The sequence below is a fragment of the Procambarus clarkii genome, chromosome 2, assembly GCF_040958095.1.
Source record: "Procambarus clarkii isolate CNS0578487 chromosome 2, FALCON_Pclarkii_2.0, whole genome shotgun sequence".
NCBI lineage: Eukaryota > Metazoa > Arthropoda > Malacostraca > Decapoda > Cambaridae > Procambarus > Procambarus clarkii.
The window spans coordinates 60544937-60566470 of NC_091151.1; the positions used below are offsets into that span (position 1 = coordinate 60544937).

At 42.1% G+C, this 21534-nt stretch overlaps 1 protein-coding gene across 1 annotated transcript; it reads right to left on the reverse strand.

The window, feature by feature from the left end:
* Nucleotides 1–19925: 19925 nt before the first annotated feature.
* LOC138366796 (piggyBac transposable element-derived protein 4-like) lies at nt 19926–21185 on the reverse strand. The gene has a single exon (XM_069328083.1). The coding sequence runs from the start codon at nt 21183–21185 to the stop codon at nt 19926–19928; it is 1260 nt and encodes a 419-aa protein (XP_069184184.1).
* Between the last annotated feature and the right edge of the window lie 349 nt (nt 21186–21534).

Genomic DNA, 21534 nt, shown 5'->3' on the forward strand with positions numbered 1-21534 from the left:
ACCCTGGTCCCTAGGTCCACAAGTCAAGAGCACTCTCCACTGAGTAAGCCAGCCCCCCTGGCTGGCTTTGAAGTCGCTGTGTAGTATTCACTGTGTAGTCGCTTTGTAGTTGTTGTAGTAACAAAGTTGTGTGTGTGTGTGTGTGTACTCACCTAATTTTGCTTGCGGGGTTTGACCTTTGGCTCTTTGGGCCCACCTCTCTACTGTCAATCAACTGATGTACAGATTCCTGAGCCTACTGGGCTCTATCATATCTACATTTAAAACTGTGTATCGAGAAAGCCTCCTCCACATCTCTTCCTAATGCATTCCACATGTTAACTACTCTCACACTGAAGAACTTCTTTCTAACGTCCCTGTTGCTCATTTGGGTACTCAGTTTCCACCTGTGTCCCCTTGTTCACGTACCGCCAGTGTTGAATAGTTTACCTTTGTTTACCCTATCAATTCCCCTGAGGATTTTGTAGGTAGTGATCATGTCTCCCCTCACTCTTCTGTCTCCCAGTGTCGAAAGGTGCATTTCCCGCAGTTGTTCCTCATATCTCATGCCTCTTAGTTCTGGGACCAGTCTAATGGCATACCTCTGACGTTTTTCCAGCTTCGTCTTGTGCTTGGCAAGGTACGGGCTCCATGCTGTGACCGCATACTCCAGGATTGGTCATATGTATGGGGTGTACAAGATTCTAAACGATTCCTTACACAGGTTCCTCAAGGTTGTTCTGATGTTAGCCAGCCTTGAATATGCCACAGACGTAATTATTTTTATGTGGGCTTCAGGAGACAGGTTTGGTGTGATGTCAATTCATACATCTGTCTCTTTCTCCATTTCATTAAGTACTTCATCTCATATTCTGCATCTTGTGTTTGGCCTCCTGTTTCCACCGCCTAGTTTCATTACTTTGCATTTACTCGGGTTAAACTTTAACAGCCATTTGTTTGACCATTCACTCAGTCTGTCTTGGTCGTCCTCTAGCCTCATACTATCATCCCTTGTTTCAATCCTCCTCATAATTGGTTTCAGGAGGATTGCACACACACACACACACAGGAGGATACACACAGCACAGGAGAACTCACACACACACACACACATATTGTGTTTGTGTGTGTGTGTGTGTGTGTGTGTTTGTGTGTGTGTGTCTGTACTCACCGTACTGTGTGTACTGTGTGTGTGTGTGTGTACTCACCTAATTGTACTCACCTAATTGTGCTTGCGGGGGTTGAGCTCTGGCTATTTGGTCCCGACTCTCAACCGTCAATCAACTGGTGTACAGATTCCTGAGCCTATTGGGCTCTATCATATCTACATTTGAAACAGTGTATGGAGTCAGCCTCCACCACATCACTTCCTAATGCATTCCACAATTAATGCATTCACACACATGTGTGTGTGTGTGTGTGTGTGTGTGTGTGTGTGTGTGTGTGTGTGTGTGTGTGTGTGTGTGTGTGTGTGTGTGTGTGTGTGTGTGTGTGTGCGTGTGCGTGTGCGTGTGCGTGTGCGTGTGTGTGTGTGTGTGTGTGTGTGTGTGTGTGTGTGTGTGTGTGTGTGTGTGTGTGTGTGTGTGTGTGTGTGTGTGTGTGTGTGTGTATACTCACCTAGTTGTGCTTGCTGGGGGTTGAGCTCTGGCTCTTTTATCCCGCCTCTCAACCGTCAATCAACAGGTGTACAGGTTCCTGAGCCTATTGGGCTCTATCATATCTACACTTGAAACTGTGTATGGAGTCAGCCACCACCACATGACTTCCTAATGCATTCCATTTATCAACCACTCTGACACTAAAAAGTTCTTTCTAATATCTCTGTGGGTCATTTGGGCACTCAGTTTCCACCTTTGTCCCCTAGTGCGTGTGCCCCTTGTGTTAAATAGCCTGTCTTTATCAACCCTGTCGATTCCCTTGAGAATCTTGAATGTGGTGATCATGTCCTAGCTCCTCTGTCTTGCAACAAAGTGAAGTTTAATTCCCGTAGTCTCTCCTCGTAGCTCATACCTCTCAGCTTGGGTAGTAGTCTGGTGGCAAACCTTTGAACCTTTTCCAGTTTAGTCTTATGCTTGACTAGATATGGACTCCATGCTGGAGCCGCATACTCCAGGATTGGTCTGACATATGTGGTATATACTGTGACGGTAAAGCGTTGGTGTTCGGCTGTTTCAAAAGCTAGGGGCAGGGCCTCGTCACATAAAGAAAAAAAAAAGAGAAAAGCTGGAACTTTCGTCTGTGGTAAGGCAATGGGAAGACACACAAAACACAAGTAAATTTAACAATGAAATTTTAATTACGTTAGAAAAACAAGACATGAATAAAATTGAGTATAAAATATAACAGACAAGTCAACAAACAAAATAATAAGAATAATCACTGGCAAATGAAAAGTTACGTTAAGACAAGTGAGTAATAGCAAAGTAAATGATGATAGTGCCGGAATATTGGCTTCGGGCTGCCACCTCCCTTAGTACACGTAAGCCAAGGCTTAGTCTACCAATGAGACATGTCAACTGCAAGGAGCACTGGGATATTCTGCCTTCTCTGGGCCGCTGTAGCCCAGACATCAACTTGTGGCGGAGGGTGGTGTGGCAAGTGCGACTGGACACCAGCCAATCAGCGACAGGCAGGCGATGGACAAGCAGTTTGCCGGTTAACGGTGGCGGAGGCGAGCAGGTGCGCCGGTGGGCTGGATACGTTTTGCTCTCTGGGCAAAACGTTTTGGAGATACTTGCTGGATATATCTTCTATATTATCTGTTGATGTGACGTACTTTGGAGGGAAGAGCAGGCTCAATCTCTCTTGAAAGAGATTATCGTCACAATACTCTTCTGAAAGATTCCGTACACTAGTTTCTAAAGGCTGTTCTTATGTTAGACAACCTGGCATATGCTGCTGATGTTATCTTCTTGATATGAGCTTCATGGAACAGGTCTGGCGTGATACCAACCCGCAGGTTTTTTTCTCTCTCTGAATCTTGAAGTAATTCATCTCCCAAATGATACCTTGTATCTGGTCTCCTGCTTCCTACCCCTATCTTCATTACATTACATTTGCTTGGGTTAAACTCTAACAACCATTTGTTCGACCATTCCTGCAGCTTGTCCAGGTCTTTTTGAAGCCTCAAGTTGTCCTCCTCTGTCTTAATCCTTCTCATAATTTTGGCGTCGTCAGCAAACATTGAGAGGAATGAGTCTATACCCTTTGGGAGATCATTTACGTATATCAGAAACAGGATAAGTCCGAGTACAGAGCCCTGTGGGACTCCACTGTTTACTTCACGCCATTCTGAGGTCTCACCCCTCACTGTAACTCTCAGCTTCCTATTGCTTAGGTACTCCCTTATCCACTGGAGCGCCCTACCAGTTACTCCTGCCTGTTTCTCCAGCTTATACATCAATCTTTTATGAAGTACTGTGTCAAAAGCTTTCCGACAGTCCAAAAAAATGCAGTCCGCCCATCCTTCTCTTTCTTGCTTAATCTTTGTCACCTGATTGTAGAATTCTATTAAGCCTGTAAGGCAAGATTTACCTTCCCTGAACCCATGTTGCTAAGTTGTCACGAAGTCTCTTCTCTCCTGATTTATTACTAGTTTTTTTCTCACAATCTTCTCCATCACTTTGCATGGAATACAAGTTAAAAACACTGGCCTGTAGTTCAGTGCCTCTTGTCTGTCACCCTTTTTGTATATTGGTACTACATTAGCAGTCTTCCATATTTCTGGTAGGTCTCCCGTTTCCAATGACCTACTATACACTATGGAGAGTGGCAAGCAAAGTGCTCCTGCACACTCTTTCAATACCTATGGTGAGATTCCTTCCAGCCCAACAGCTTTTCTCACGTCCAGCTCCATTAGGAGCTTCTTGACCTCATCTCTTGTAATTTCGAACCTTTCCAAGGTCACCTGGTTTGCTGCCACCTCTCCTAGCGCCGTGAATTATCCCTGTTCTATTGTAAAGACCTCCTGGAACCTTTTGTTGAGTTCTTCACACACCTCTTTGTCATTCTCTGTGTACCTGTCCTCGCCAATCCTAAGTTTCATCACCTGTTCCTTCACTGTTGTCTTCCTCCTGATGTGACTGTGTAGTAACTTTGGTTCAGTCCTGACTTTATTAGCTATATCATTTTCATACCTTTTCTCAGCTGCTCTTCTCACACTAACATACTCGTTCCTGGTTCTCTAGAATCTCTCTCTACTTTCTGGTGTTCTGTTATTATGGAAGTTCCTCCATGCCCTTTTGTTCAGCTCCTTTGCTTTCATACATTCCCTATTAAACCACGGATTCTTCTTTTGCTTCTCTGTTTATTCCTGTCAGGCTTTGACAAACCTGCTTACAGCCTCCTGACACTTTTGGGTGACATAGTCCATCATGACTTGTACGGACTTGGTTCTGAGTTCTGTGTCCCAATGTATATCCCATAGAAATTTATTCATCTCCTCATAGTTTCCCTTTCGGTACGCCAGCCTTTTGTTTCCCAGTTCCTTTTTAGGGGTGATAATTCCCAGCTCAACCAGGTAATCAAAGCTCAATACACTATGATCACTCATTCCCAAGGGGGCTTCCAACTTAACTTCCCTTATACCCGACTCATTTAGGGTAAATATCAGATCGAGCAAGGCTGGTTCATCCCCTCCTCTCGTATTTGTCGGTCCCTTGACGTGTTGTCTTAGAAAGTTTCTTGTTGCCACATCCAGCAGCTTAGCTCTCCATGTGGGTCTCTGTTCCCCCAATCTATCTTCCCATGGTTGAAGTCTCCCATGATTAGTAGTCTGGATCCGTTCCTGCTAGCAACGAAAGCTGCTCTCTCTATTATATTGATGGTGGCCAAGTTGTTTCTATCATATTCCTGTCTGGGTCTTCTGTCGTTCGGTGGGGGGTTATATATGACTACTACTATAATTTTCTGTCCTCCAGTTGCTATGGTGCCTGATATGTAGTCACAGAAACCTTCACAATTCTGAATTACCATCTCATCAAAACTCCAACCTTCTCTTATTAGTAAAGCCACACCACCTCCTCCTCCTCTCCCTTCTCTCTCTTTCCTCACTACATAGTAGCCCTGTGGAAACACTGCATTTGTTATGGTTTTCGTTAGCTTTGTTTCTGTTAGTGCTATTATGTCTGGGTTTCCTTCTAATGTCCATTCTCCAAGTTCACTTGTTTTATTTGTAATTCCATCTATGTTAGTGTACATTGCCTTGAAGCTCACTTTCTTCTGGTCATTTTCTAGTCCCTTTCTTGGCGAGCATTCTGCTGGTTTGAAAAGCTGTTCCGTGGGTGAGAAGATCTGTGAGGTGGTTTGCAGGGCCTCAGAGGATTTTGGGGTGGGGGGTGGTGGTATAAGGGAAGGGGGGACAGGTAGGGTGTGGGTTAAGGAGATAGGGGGGACATGGAGGATATGGGGTGAGGGGGAGGAGGGATAGGGAGGGTATGGGATGAAGGGGGAGGGGGGACAGGGGGGGGGAAAGGTGGGAGGGGGGACATGCTGGGAATGGGAGAGGGGTGACAGGGCCAGAATGGGGTTGGGGGAAGGGAGGGTTTCTATGCAGAGGGGGGTGGTGGTGTTTCCCTCCCCTCTGGTGTTGCTGGGATGCTGGTCTTGGGTTCGCCTCTTGTCTTTGGGACTGTTGTGTTGGGGGCTGCGATTTCCTCGTTTAATCCTCTCTCCCTGCGCTTCCTCCTTGCCTCTGCTGCCCTGGCTCTCTCCTCCTTTGTCCTGTCTCTTTGCACGAATACTTGTTTGTATCCCTCCAAACTTCTCTTCCCTTCAAACTCTCACACTTCTCTCCCAAGTGAGAGAGAGACCATGAGGCCAAACACATGATCTCTGGCCGTAGGCTGGTAGGGACTACCAGCTTGTCGACGTTAGCCCAATCGTCTTCTTCCTTTAACTTTCTGGCTCTGAATGAATCTACGATAGAAGATATGATTATCTAAGAAAAGCCCAGGGATAGAATCTGATTGAGTCTGGGCCTGAAAGAATACAGGTGTTAGGGATAGATCTTTTCTCTGCAACTTACGGAACTCCACCAAGTTGAGATTCGGTGGGAGGCCCTAAGAATCTTGAGGGAAAGCTGGAGCTTCTGGCTGCGGTCGAGTGGCTTTGGCACGAGTCGTCAACATGAGTGGCTGGGAATTGTCCTCTGAATAGTTGGTCGAATGAACCTCCTTTACAACGTATTTCATAACAGGGTTTTCCATGGAAGAGTCAAATACCTGTGGTTTGACACTGATGATGAGGGTCGTGGGATGTTGATCTTCTGCCAAGTCGTTGCTCAGGAGTAGTTGAATTCCTATCCTGGGGAAAGTATTCTCCCTGATGGTGACTTGGACTTCACCACGAATGAACCAGCAATCCAGGCGGACTCTAGCGAGAGGGTATGGAATGGTTGCAGTGAGGTGAGTGATGAGGACGGTTTCTACGGTGTAGAGGACGTTGCGTGCAACTGTTTTGAGGAGTATCGATTGTAGAGCAGCTGCGTTCCTCAAGATGTTCACTTGTATCCTTCCCTCCGAATCTCCACCGCTGGCAGAGACAGTTCCGGGGTTAGGTGTCTGTGGAAGAGAGAAAAATTAGAAGGGGCACATGAATATTCATAACTGGTTTATGAGGTTGCGGAGGAGGTGGTTGGGCTTGTGGGGCTCACTGCTGGACTTACAGTGAGGATTGGTACACATTTTTATGGAATGCCCATACACGTTGCAGTATCCGCAGTATAAGGAGTAGTCCACATCAGCAGAACTCACTATAGCAGGACTGGACCAAGATGACGTACTGGGAGATGTGTCTGATGACGATCGGTGAATTAGTCTATAGGTGTCATCCAGCTGTGCACACTTAGTAAGGTCGGTCTCTCCTTTGTCTGAAAGGTAGCGACGTATGGGAGTAGGAACACGACGAAGGAATTCTTCCATCAAGATGAGGTTGAGGAGATCTGCAAAGGTGTTGATTTGGGCTGATTCCAGCCACTTCACGAGATATCTTTTTTTTTATTTTAAGCGAATTCTAAATACGTAGTAGTACTAGACTTAATGTTGTTCCTAAATCTACGTATGTAACTCTCTTCTGATAGAAGGTAGGCATCAAGCACTTCAACACAAGTTTCAACACAAGTTTCAACACAAGATAGTCAGTCTCTGTAGCTAGAGAGCTGAGGATCAAGGTAGCTCTACCTGTCAAATGAGATTTGAGAAGTACAGACCACTGATCCTGTGGTCAGCTGAGTTGGTTAGCTAGAGCCTCAAATGAGGTAAATAATGCATCCACCTCAGTTTCTACAAAAGGCGGCATTAACTTAATGGCGTGAGAAACATTGAAATGTACCGGGAGTTTAGCTTCTGTTTCCTGGTGCTGAGTGACGTGGGAGGTTTCAAGGACAAGCTCTTGACGTCGGAGCTCTAGTCTCTCTTGGTCACGTTCACGTTCCAATGCAACTTGTTGTTCAGCGATTTGGAGGTTAAGTTCAAATTGTTCTTTTTGGAGGGCTGCTTCTGCTTCCCGTTCTCCTACCTGAAAAGCTTCCTTCTGTCGTTCACGTTCTATGTTGGCTAACTATATCTTCAACTTTATGGCTGTCAGGGCGGCCTTATCTGCAATTAAATATTGTTCGTGTGCCGTCGATGTGAATCGGTCGTTGTCTACCAGGAAATCTAGAATCAAATTATGGAGGTCAGTTTTAGTGGCTCCATTAGGAGGAAAAAGGTGTTATTCAATAGTGAGAGTCAGCAGTTCCGCTTTAGTAGCACGGATCAGGGTTCCTACTTCATCTTCTGGGTTATGACGGAATGCTGCGAGTTTAAATTTTGTGAATGAATTAAAGACAAGCAAAATATAGAGAATCTCCTTCTGCACGTGAACCAACGTACGAGTTGGTAGATTGACAAAATGACGTGGCAAGACTGTCAACTTTAACTATCCTGTGTGGAATTACAATTATAATAAGGTAAGATAAGATTATAAGAATTAAATGGAGTAATTAAATCATGAACAGTGAAACAAAATGTTTCGAGGCAGTACAAAGGGATGTAAGAATTTCTATACCCGGTACTTTACAAATGACAATGATAAGGGCAAGAGGTGTCCTATTAAGACTTGGTAATACATAAGAACAAAGGCAACTGCAGAAGGCCTATTGGCCCATACGAGGCAGCTCCTATTTATAACCACCCAATCCCACTCATATACTTGTCCAACCCGCGCTTGAAACAATTGAGGGACCCCACCTCCAGCACGTTACGCGGTAATTGGTTCCACAAATCAACAACCCTGTTACTGAACCAGTATTTACCCAAGTCTTTCCTAAATCTAAACTTATCCAATTTATACCCATTGTTTCGTGTTCTGTCTTGTGTTGATACTTTTAATACCCTATTAATATCCCCTTTGTTATATCCATTCACCCACTTGTAAACCTCTATCATGTCACCCCTAACTCTTCGCCTTTCCAGTGAATGCAACTTAAGCTTTGTTAATCTTTCTTCATATGAAAGATTTCTAATTTGGGGAATTAACTTAGTCATCCTACGCTGGACACGTTCAAGTGAATTTATATCCATTCTATAATATGGCGACCAAAACTGAACTGCATAATCTAAATGGGGCCTATCTAGAGCAAGATATAGCTTGAGAACCACACCAAGTGTCTTGTTACTAACGCTGCGATTAATAAATCCAAGTGTCCGATTTGCCTTATTACGAACATTTATGCATTGATCCTTTTGTTTTAAATTCTTACTAATCATAACTCCCAGATCCCTTTCGCAATCCGACTTCGCAATCTCAACACCATCAAGCTCGTATCTTGTAACTCTATCATCATTACCTAACCTCAGAACTTTTCATTTATCAACATTAAACTGCATCTGCCAATCCTTTGACCATTTCAAATCCCTCTCTAGATCAACTTGAAGTGATAGTGAGTCCTCCTCCGAATTAATTTCCCTACCGATTTTCGTATCATCGGCAAATTTGCAAATGTTGCTACTCAAACCTGAATCTAAATCATTTATATATATTATAAACAACATAGGTCCCAGAACAGAGCCTTGAGGCACTCCACTTACAATATTTTCCCACTCTGACTTGATTCCATTTATACTAACTCTCTGTTTCCTTTGGTATAGCCATGCCCTAAACCAGCTTTAGAACATAAGAACAAAGGTAACTGCAGAAGGCCTATTGGCCCATACGAAGCAGCTCCTATTCTATAACCACCCAATCCCACTCATATACTTGTCCAACCCGCGCTTGAAACAATCGAGGGACACCACCTCCACAATGTTACGCGGCAATTGGTTCCACAAATCAACAACCCTGTTTCTGAACCAGTATTTACCCAAGTCTTTCCTAAATCTAAACTTATCCAATTTATACCCAATGTTTCGTGTTCTGTCTTGTGTTGATATTTTTAATACCTATTAATATCCCTCCTGTTATGTCCATTCATCCACTTGTAAACCTCTATCATGTCACCCCTAACTCTTTGCCTTTCCAGTGAATGCAACTTAAGCTTTGTTAATCTTTCTTTATATGAAAGATTTCTAATTTGGGGAGTTAACTTAGTCATCCTACGTTGGACACGTTCAAGTAAATTTATATCCATTCTATAATACGACGACCAAAACTGAACTGCATAATCTGAATAGGGCCTAACCAGAGCAAGATATAGCTTAAGAACCACACCAGGTGTCTTGTTACTAACGCTTCGATTAATAAATTTCAGTGTCCTATCCGCCTTATATTTAATAAATCAATAGAGTCAGGCAGAGTGCCAGAGTTTTGGAAAGTTGCTAATGTGATACCAGTTTTTAAGAAAGGAGATAGATCACTTGCGTCTAACTATAGACCAATTAGCCTAACGTCTATTGTGGGAAAGTTACTCGAACCTATAATAGCAAATAAAATTCGTCTTCATCTTGAAAAACATAAATTAATAATTGAGTCGCAACATGGTTTTATAAATGGCCGTTCATGTTTAACAAATTTGTTATCTTTTTATTCTAGCATAGTTGAGGCAGTTGATAGTGGTAAGGATTGTGATGTTGTGTACCTTGACTTTAACAAAGCTTTTGATACAGTGCCACATGAAAGACTGATTAAAAAGATAGAGGCTCATGGTATTGGGGGTGCTATATTAAACTGGATTAGGGCATGGCTATACCAAAGGAAACAGAGAGTTAGTATAAATGGAGTCAAGTCAGAGTGGGAAAATGTTGTAAGTGGAGTGCCTCAAGGCTCTGTCCTGGGACCTCTGTTGTTTATAATATATATAAATGATTTAGATTCAGGTTTGAGTAGCAACATTTGCAAATTTGCCGATGATACGAAAATCGGTAGGGAAATTAATTCGGAGGAGGACTCACTATCACTTCAAGTTGATCTAGATAGGGTTTTGAAATGGTCAAAGGATTGGCAAATGCAGTTTAATGCTGATAAATGTAAAGTTCTGAGGTTAGGTAATGATGATAGAGTTACAAGATACGAGCTAGATGGTGTTGAGATTGCGAAGTCGGATTGCGAAAGGGATCTGGGAGTTATGATTAGTAAGAATTTAAAACAAAAGGATCAATGCATAAATGTTCGTAATAAGGCGAATCGGACACTTGGATTTATTAATCGCAGCGTTAGTAACAAGACACCTGGTGTGGTTCTCAAGCTATATCTTGCTCTAGTTAGTCCCCATTTAGATTATGCAGTTCAGTTTTGGTCGCCATATTATAGAATGGATATAAATTCACTTGAACGTGTCCAGCGTAGGATGACTATGTTAATTCCCCAAATTAGAAATCTTTCATATGAAGAAAGATTAACAAAGCTTAAGTTGCATTCACTGGAAAGGCGAAGAGTTAGGGGTGACATGATAGAGGTTTACAAGTGGGTGAATGGACATAACAAAGGGGATATTAACAGGGTATTAAAAGTATCAACACAAGACAGAACACGAAACAATGGGTATAAATTGGATAAGTTTAGATTTAGGAAAGACTTGGGTAAATACTGGTTCAGTAACAGGGTTGTTGATTTGTGGAACCAATTACCGCATAACGTGCTGGAGGTGGGGTCCCTCGATTGTTTCAAGCGCGGGTTGGACAAGTATATGAGTGGGATTGGGTGGTTATAAATAGGAGCTGCCTTGTATGGGCCAATAGGCCTTCTGCAGTTGCCTTTGTTCTTATGTTCTTATGATAGGGTTACAAGATACGAGCTAGATGGTGTTGAGATTGCGAAGTCGAATTGCAAAAGGGATCTGGGAGTTATGATTAGTAAGAATTTAAAACAAAAGGATCAATGCGTAAATGTTCGTAATAAGGCAAATCGGACACTTGGATTTATTAATCGCTGCGTTAGTAACAAGACACCTGGGGTGGTTCTCAATTTATATCTTCCTCTAGTTAGGCCCCATTTAGATTATGCAGTTCAGTTTTGGTCGCCATATTATAGAATGGATATAAATTCACTTGAACGTGTCCAGCGTACGATGACTAAGTTAATTCCTGTCGGAAAATCCGACACCATTTAATAATATCATACAGACAGATAATATTGCTGTGTTGTATAAACAAGTTATCCATAGAAAATGTAACTTGTAGTGGAATTTCCGTCTATAGAAAACGGGATATCATTACCACATACTATTATATGCTGTTGCATTTACCCCCACCGGAGGCTTCAGCTGATTCACTCCAAGTCTTCAAGCTGGAGGTAGAATCATTGATCAATGCCCTCAGCCTGACAGCAGATACAAACGGGGCAGAGTGGGTCTTGAAAATAATTGTCCAGGAGAAAATACCTAGGGACATATTGAGACAAATGAGTGCTTATTACAATAAAAGCATCTTATCCATGAATGAAATATCTGAGGGTTTAAAGTCAGTAGTTCATCAATTACGAACACATGACAAATTAAAACCACCAAGTAAACCCTCAGAAACCAATAATAGTAAACCACAGAGTACCAAAGGTACTCCAAATCAATCTAGACAATATAATTCAACACCAAAGTGGAACAGCAGCAGTGTGGGAGTATATGCAGCAGAATCCTCCAAGCCTACTGTTACTAGTTCACCCAAACCGGTATCTTCCAAACGTGCAGTAGGCTGGGGGACATGTATGTTCTGCAAAAAGAAACATTCAACATACTGTTGTGCTAATTATCCCACCAGAGACACTCGTATTGAGCGACTCCAGGAATTAGGGAGATGTTCAAGGTGTCTCAAGGCACACAACATAGACTATTGTGATACCCAATTCAACACCTGTAACAGGTGTAGAAGAGATAGGCACCATGCAGCACTGTGCAAATATACGAAATTAACGTATTCAAGACCCAAGGTGGAAGATAGCATTCCCACCACTGTACAGTACTGCAAGGTGCAACCAACAAAGAGTGTCCAATCGGCAAAGTCTAAAGGTAATACGACTTTGCCTACTGCCCAAATTACCATCCTGAATAAGAGGGCCAAGGTCCATACCCGTGGGATGTTTGACCAAGGGTCCCAGAGAACATATGTCACTAAAAAGTTGGCAGATGAACTACAATTAAGGCCTGTAGCCCAGATGTCATTCAATATCTCATGGTTTGTAACAGATGCAGGACCTCAAGTCTACCAGGTGGTACAACCATCAGTACGTTTAGGCAGGTACGTCTGTAGAGTACAAGCCATTGTGGTGGACAAAATACCAGTAGACCTACAAGTTCAAGGTCTGAGAGCAACAGCCAAATTCCTGAAAAATAGAAGAATAAAATTGGCAGATAATATTAAGTCTGATCACCTCACCGACTTCGGTCTCCTTGTTGGGACAGACTATTGCCATTGATTCATCGGTAGCCCTACTAAATATCAGGGCATAACCATGTTAAACTCTGCAGGAGGTAAATTACTCTCAGGCCCAGTATCAAGCCTGAGGAGACCTATGGCTGCAGATAAACAATACCAGTAGAAATCTAAATTTGTCAGCTGATTATATTTCTCCAGTAGCATTATACTAAGGAGATTACAGCTGACTATACCAACAGAGGTTGATGTTAGTATCATCATTTAAAGCTGAAGATGAGTTCACGAGGCCTCAGTGGCAAATCAGTGAACAGTAGCCTAAACAGCTACAAGTCACTGCGACCATTGTCACTGAACCCACTGCAGTCTCAGAACCATACTTTACTTTAATGATGAGCTATTCAATCTTCTGAATCAATTAACTAAATTAAACCCCAATAAATCTGATGACTGATTTGATACATTTATTATTTAATCAAGATGTATTCCATGGGCCTCAGTGTTTATATATCAGTGACCAGTTACCTGAACAAACTTCAAGTTATATCTAATGTCACTGATCTCACTGCAGTCCCTGAATCATACTTGACTGTAGTACTTGATCACATTTAGTCTTCTGGGTTAAATAATATGTAATTAGGCTCGAATTTTAGCCTTTCAAGAGTTAACAGGGAAATGAAATCGCATTGGACTTCTAACCCCTGCAACTCTAGTACGGGACATCCATCCTGTACGAACAGACGCACAAATGTGTGATTACTAACTACTAACATCAAATTAATCTAATAATCCAAAGGAGGAGTATCGGTGTTCGTCTGTTCTAAATAGGACTTCGACCCGTGAGCAGCCCCCGGGGAATTATGTCGGAAAATCCGACACCATTTAATAATATCATACAGACAGATAAAATTGCTGTGTTGTATAAACAAGTTACCCATAGAAAATGTAACTTGTAGTGGAATTTCCGTCTATAGAAAACAGGATATCATTACAACATACTATTATAAATTCAGCACCTATTATGGTGGGAATTATTCTTCAATACATTAGTCTTTGGACTTTACCATCACAAAAACATCTCATATAAATTAACTTAATTATCAGAATTAAAATAGAGTAAATGTGACCCTTCTATCACTTACTGTCATCTGGACAATATAGACCAGTAGCGTCAGGGAGGAGGGAGTGGTCGGCCATTGTTATTGCACTTAGACCAGAGGCACGGGATCAATTCGGCTCCTGTTAATTTTACTTGGATGAAGTGTTATGGAAACCAAAGGTGTACCATCATCAACACGCTGTCAACAAATACAAGTTAAGTGTTCTGCCGAAACCCATTTATCTATCATTTGTGGCCATTAATGTCATTAGATAGGGGGGCCGGTTAGATCACGAGATCGCCTCATACTAAAGGTAATGAAGCCTAGGTCTTTATGGTTCCTTGTACAGTGCTTTCTCTGATATAGCTGTCATATATTAGGATTCTGGCTTCATAGCTAGCGCCCTTTTGACAGGTCAAGACGCGGAAGCATGCTTTGTGTGCCAGTTACTGGGTGATGGAAGCTACCTCAAAGAGGATAATTTGGTGTCTACATCCTGGTTATACCTGGTGGACTAAGGCCTGCTGTACAATAAGATAAGGAACCTCTTCAATGTATGTAGTCTAATACTGTAGTTTGATTGGCTGCATATAAGAACATAAGAACATAAGAACAAAGGCAACTGCAGAAGGCCTGTTGGCCCACACGAGGCAGCTCCTATTTATAACCACCCAATCCCACTCATATACTTGTCCAACCCGCGCTTGAAACAATCGAGGGACCCCACCTCCACAATGTTACGCGGCAATTGGTTCCACAAATCAAAAACCCTGTTACTGAACCAGTATTTACCCAAGTCTTTCCTAAATCTAAACTTATCCAATTTATACCCATTGTTTCGTGTTCTGTCTTGTGTTGATACTTTTAATACCCTATTAATATCCCCTTTGTTATGTCCATTCACCCACTTGTAAACCTCTATCATGTCGCCCCTAACTCTTCGTCTTTCCAGTGAATGCAACTTAAGCTTTGTTAATCTTTCTTCATATGAAAGATTTCTAATTTGGTGAATTAACTTAGTCATCCTACGCTGGACACGTTCAAGTGAATTTATATCCATTCTATAATATGGCGACCAAAACTGAACTGCATAATCTAAATGGGGCCTAACTAGAGCAAGATATAGCTTGAGAACCACACCAGGTGTCTTGTTACTAACGCTGCAATTAATAAATCCAAGTGTCCGATTTGCCTTATTACGAACATTTATGCATTGATCCTTTTGTTTTAAATTCTTACTAATCATAACTCCCAGATCCCTTTTGCAATCCGATTTCGCAATCTCAACACCATCTAGCTCGTATCTTGTAACTCTATCATCATTACCTAACCTCAGAACTTTACATTTATCAGCATTAAACTGCATCTGCCAATCCTTTGACCATTTCAAAACCCTATCTAGATCAACTTGAAGTGATAGTGAGTCCTCCTCCGAATTAATTTCCCTACCGATTTTCGTATCATCGGCAAATTTGCAAATGTTCCTACTCAAACCTGAATCTAAATCATTGATATATATTATAAACAACAGAGGTCCCAGGACAGAGCCTTGAGGCACTCCACTTACAACATTTTCCCACTCTGACTTGATTCCATTTATACTAACTCTCTGTTTCCTATGGTATAGCCATGCCCTAATCCAGCTTAATATAGCACCCCAATACCATGAGACTCTATCTTTTTAATCAGTCTTTCATGTGGCACTGTATCAGAAGCTTTGCTAAAGTCAAGGTATACAACATCGCAATATTTACCACTATCAACTGCCTCAACAATGCTAGAATAAAAAGATAACAATTTTGTTAAACATGAACGGCGATTTATAAAACCATGTTGCGACTCAATTATTAATTTATGTTTTTCAAGATGAAGACGAATTTTATTTGCTATTATAGATTCGAGTAACTTTCCCACAATAGACGTTAGGCTAATTGATCGATAGTTAGACGCAAGTGATCTATCTCCTTTCTTAAAAACTGGTATCACATTAGCAACTTTCCAAAACTCTGGCACTCTGCCTGACTCTATTGATTTATTAAATTTATATATATAAATTATATATATAAATTATTATATATAAATTTATATATATATATAAATTAAATATAAACCCCCCTAATGTGTAGAGGATCCATTTGTGAGATTATTGCAGAAATACAGTCCACTTATCATCATACCAATTGCTATCGAAATATATAAATTAAATAAATATAAATCTCACAGGTCGGTTCCCACAATTCCCCAAATTAGAAATCTTTCATATGAAGAAAGATTAGCAAAGCTTAAGTTGCATTCACTGGAAAGGCTAAGAGTTAGGGGTGACATGATAGAGGTTTACAAGTGGGTAAATGGACATAACAAAGGGGATATTAATAGGGTTATCTTGAGGTTATCTTGAGATGATTTCGGGGCTTTAGTGTCCCTGCGGCCCGGTCCTCAACCAGGCCTCCACCCCCAGGAAGCAGCCCGTGACAGCTGACTAACACCCAGGTACCTATTTTACTGCTAGGTAACAGGGGCATAAGGTGAAAGAAACTGCCCATTGTTTCTCGCCGGCGCCTGGGATCGAACCCAGGACCACAGGATCACAAATCCAGCGTGCAGTCCGCTCGGCCGACCAGCTCCCCGGGTATTAAAAGTATCAACACAAGACAGAACACGAAACAATGGGTATAAATTGGATAAGTTTAGATTTAGGAAAGACTTGGGTAAATACTGGTTCAGTAACAGGGTTGTAGATTTGTGGAACCAATTGCCGCGTAATATTGTGGAGGTGGTGTCCCTCGATTGTTTCAAGCATGGGTTGGACATGTATATGAGTGGGATTGGGTGGTTATAAATAGGAGCTGCCTCGTATGGGCCAACAGGCCTTCTGCAGTTGCCTTTGTTCTTATGTTCTTATAAGAACAAAGGTAACTGCAGAAGGCCTATTGGCCCATACGAGGCAGCTCCTATTTATAACCACCCAATCTTACTCATATACATGTCCAACCCACGCTTGAAACAATCGAAGGACCCCACCTCCACCACGTTATGCGGCAATTGGTTCCACAAATCAACAACCCTGTTACTGAACCAGTATTTACCCAAGTCTTTCCTAAATCTAAACTTATCCAATTTATACCCATTGTTTCGTGTTCTGTTTTGTGTTGATTCTTTTAACACTCGCGCTCCCTGGCAGTAGGCTAGCCTTGACCCCCAAGTGAGCCGTTAGTGCGGGCCTACTGCGCGTCAGCACTAAAATGTTTATAATCTTTTAACATAAGAACATAAGAACAAAGGCAACTGCAGAAGGCCTGTTGGCCCATACGAGGCAGCTCCTATTTATAACCACCCAATCCCACTCATATACATGTCCAACCCATGCTTGAAACAATCGAGGGACCCCACCTCCACAATGTTACGCGGCAATTGGTTCCACAAATCAACAACCCTGTTACTGAACCAGTATTTACCCAAGTCTTTCCTAAATCTAAACTTATCCAATTTATACCCATTGTTTCGTGTTCTGTCTTGTGTTGATACTTTTAATACCCTATTAATATCCCCTTTGTTATGTCCATTCACCCACCTGTAAACCTCTATCATGTCACCCCTAACTCTTCGCCTTTCCAGTGAATGCATCTTAAGCTTTGTTAATCTTTTTTCATATGAAAGATTTCTAATTTGGGGAATTAACTTAGTCATCCTACGCTGGACACGTTCAAGTGAATTTATATCCATTCTATAATATGGCGACCAAAACTGAACTGCATAATCTAAATGGGGCCTAACTAGAGCAAGATATAGATTGAGAACCACACCAGGTGTCTTGTTACTAACGCTGCGATTAATAAATCCAAGTGTCCGATTTGCTTTATTACGAACATTTATGCATTGATCCTTTTGTTTTAAATTCTTACTAATCATAACTCCCAGATCCCTTTCGCAATTCGACTTCGCAATCTCAACACCATCTAGCTTGTATCTTGTAACCCTATCATCATTACCTAACCTCAGAACTTTACATTTATCAGCATTAAACTGCATCTGCCAATCCTTCGACCATTTCAAAACCCTATCTAGATCAACTTGAAGTGATAGTGAGTCCTCCTCCGAATTAATTTCCCTACCGATTTTCGTATCATCGGCAAATTTGCAAATGTTGCTACTCAAACCTGAATCTAAATCATATATATATATTATAAACAACAGAGGTCCCAGGACAGAGCCCTGAGACACCCCACTTACAACATTTTCCCACTCTGACTTGACTCCATTTATACTAACTCTCTGTTTCCTTTGGTATAGCTATGCCCTAATCCAGCTTAATATAGCACCCCCAATACCATGAGCCTCTATCTTTTTAATCAGTCTTTCATGTGGCACTGTATCAAAAGCTTTGCTAAAGTCAAGGTACACAACATCACACTCCTTACCACGATCAACTGCCTCAACAATGCTAGAATAAAAAGATAACAAATTTGTTATTGACATGAACGGCCATTTATAAAACCATGTTGCGACTCAATTATTAATTTATGTTTTTCAAGATGAAGACGAATTTTATTTGCTATTATAGATTTGAGTAACTTTCCCACAATAGATGTTAGGCTAATTGGTCGATAGTTAGACGCAAGTGATCTATCTCCTTTCTTAAAAACTGGTATCACATTAGCAACTTTCCAAAACTCTGGCACTCTGCCTGACTCAATTGATTTTTTAAATATAGGGCTGCTAAGCTTAATTTTTGCGGTATGTATTTAAATTTGATATTAATGTGTTTGCGAGAGAATGCTCTAGAGGAATATATACATAAATTGTCACTAAATCCGACATGAGAACCACACCAAATAAGAAACTATGGAGGTCGTTTGCCGTGAGCATCAAACCGCGCATCAATATTTACGATGTTTTTATGTTTGCCAACTTCTTAATTGTTATTCGTCGTTTCTTTTTGTATCATTCTGACCGCAATAAAATTCCAGACACGGACATATGAATATAAACCATAAATAATGGTGTCGCCCCACCCACAAGAACGTGGGAAGTTGGCGTAGGGTTACCCGCTCCAGCACGTCCAGCTGCACATGCCCTCAACCACAACTGAAAAGTTTATACTCTCCTCATGTTTGTGACCCTCATTTTCGATGTACGGGTTTTATTTTGGTATAACTGTAGCTAATGAAATGTTCTATAGAAATATATGTATAAAATTTCACCAAAGCTAACATTACGCCACCACCAAATAAAGAACTGCGTCCATTGTTATGCGTTCACGCTAAACTTAGCCAAACTCCGCCCATATGTTTCTACTCTGTTTATCAAGTCAAAATTTGTTGCATATGGTTTTGTTTGGTATCACTGTGATTGCAATAAAATTGCCTACACAGACATATCCATAAAAGTTATACTACATGGGCGCGCCTCACCCGCAAACACCCCCAAACACGTCGAGGCCTCACCTGCCCGAACACCAGTTTCTACACCCACTACACCCAATACACCCGACAAACAAAAATATTTTTCCAATGGAAGTTTTTGTGCTACATTGTTCATTTTGGTATCAAAATACTCGCAATAAGATGCACTATGTAGACACACCAATCTAAGCAATAAGAACCGGATTATATATAGAGGTACCAACAGCAAAGTAGGAAGAAGTAATAACTTCACAATGATCTTATCTTGAGGTTATCTTGAGATGATTTCGGGGCTTTAGTGTCCCAGCGGCCCGGTCCTCGACCAGGCCTCCACCCCCAGGAAGCAGCCCGTGACAGCTGACTAACACCCAGGTACCTATTTACTGCTAGGTAACAGGGGCATTCAGGGTGAAAGAAACTTTGCCCATTTGCTTCTGCCTCGTGCGGGAATCGAACCCGCGCAACAGAATTACGAGTCCTGCGCGCTATCCACCAGGCTACGAGGTCCCTTATGATGTATACAAAGTGTGTGTACTTACCCACGATGTGATGATGGAAGGCCAATAAGTTGAGCATTTGGTTATCCACTCCACCTGCTTCAGGAAAATGTCCCTGAAGTTGCTCAACAGATGTTCCGTTAGGTGGAGTGGATGGTTGCAGAGGCGCTATTTTTTCGCCACCCAAAATACCCTCTTGCGGTGGTATTTTGTGTAGCATGGTGTGACACACTGAGCAACTCCACATGTCTTGCACTGATACATAGAGTCTCTCCTTATTCCTGACTTGATGCAAACACGACACCGTTTACGTTTTGCAATTTTCACTATAGCATGGGTCAACTTCTTGTTCAGCCTATCCTCTGGATCAACAATACGTGGGTTTTTCGCTGGTGGAGGACGAGGTTCAGGTTCAGGCGTTTCCGTTTCAGGTTCTGTGTCAGATGAGGATGTGTCTTGTGCTTGGGGTGGAGGAGGAAATAAAGGAAGCCTCACTCCAGATGGGCCAGGTGTTGCCAAATCATCAGAAGGATCTTGGTAATCCTCAGCATGTGGGATAGGGCTTTCAGTGGCAGGCCACTCGTTCTGGTCCCACCTCAACAGGGACCATATTGCTACCTCGTGAAAATGGAGTAGGGTCAATTTCTTGGCATCAGTTGTGTACATCTTGTACAACACATGCATTGTGTAGAGCCATCTGAAGGAAATAAAATGTGATTTCTTCGTCCACTTATGTGATTTCCTGGTGAACCTGTAATATTTGACCATTTGGTCGAAGTGATCAACACCTTTCATGTTGGTGTTGTAGTCGCAAATGGCACTTGGTTTGTTCACAGTTACAATCTTTACTGATGTTGCTCCGTCACGTTTCCTCACTCTCTTCCTTCGTTGTACTTCTTGTGTGTCAGCATTGTGGCAGTTTGTGATCACTGACACCACTCTCTTGTCTTTCCATAGGATAATAAAAGTGATGTCCTTGCGCCTGAAAATGGTTTGATCAACAGGGAATTTCCCTTTTGCAAGTTGTTGCAGAATTTTGGGGGCGCCACGCTGCAATCTGAGTGTTCCACAAGTGTACACACCATGTTCCCGTAGCAATTCTGTGAGATGGACAGAGTTATAGAATTTGTCCATATAGAGATGATAACCCTTGTGCAATAATGGCCGCATCAAGGCCATCATTGTCTCCACTGTTGTCTTACCAACTCCGGCATACACCTCAAAGTCAATAATGTAGCCAGTCCCTGCCTCAGCAAGCATGTACAACTTTACCCCATACTTATCTGGTTTATTTGGATTGTAAACCTTGAAGGATAAACGACCACGCCACGACATTGTTCCTTCATCCAAACTGAGTGCTTTATTGGGAACGCAGTATGTGCCAAACTTGGTGGTAAAATAAATAATGATTGTGCGCAGTTTTACCATTCGGTCATTATTGTTTGGGGAAATTGCAAGCTTGTTGTAATTATGGAAAAACTGGTTGATATGTTGGTATCGTTTTGCAGTCATGAAAATATTGAAGGTCCTCATATGCCACAACCGGTTTGTTTGCCAGTACATTCTCATCGTCGGGAGGGGTGAGTCTGGCCCTAGCTTCGGTAGGGGTCGGACGTGTTGCATTGGCGCTCCAGCAGTTGGTGTTGTTTGCCAGTTCGACCGATTGAGGGCGGGTGTGTCTCTGCCCGCGCTGTGCTGACGTGGCGTTACGATGGGGGTCCCTCTACCCCCTGTCGTCCGGGCTCAGTCTGTGAGACTAGAGTTCTCTGTGCGGGCT

What these genes read in the sequence shown, in the direction of transcription:
- LOC138366796 (XM_069328083.1), bottom strand. Translation starts at nt 21,185, where the DNA reads ATGGTAAAACTGCGCACAATCATTATTTATTTTACCACCAAGTTTGGC.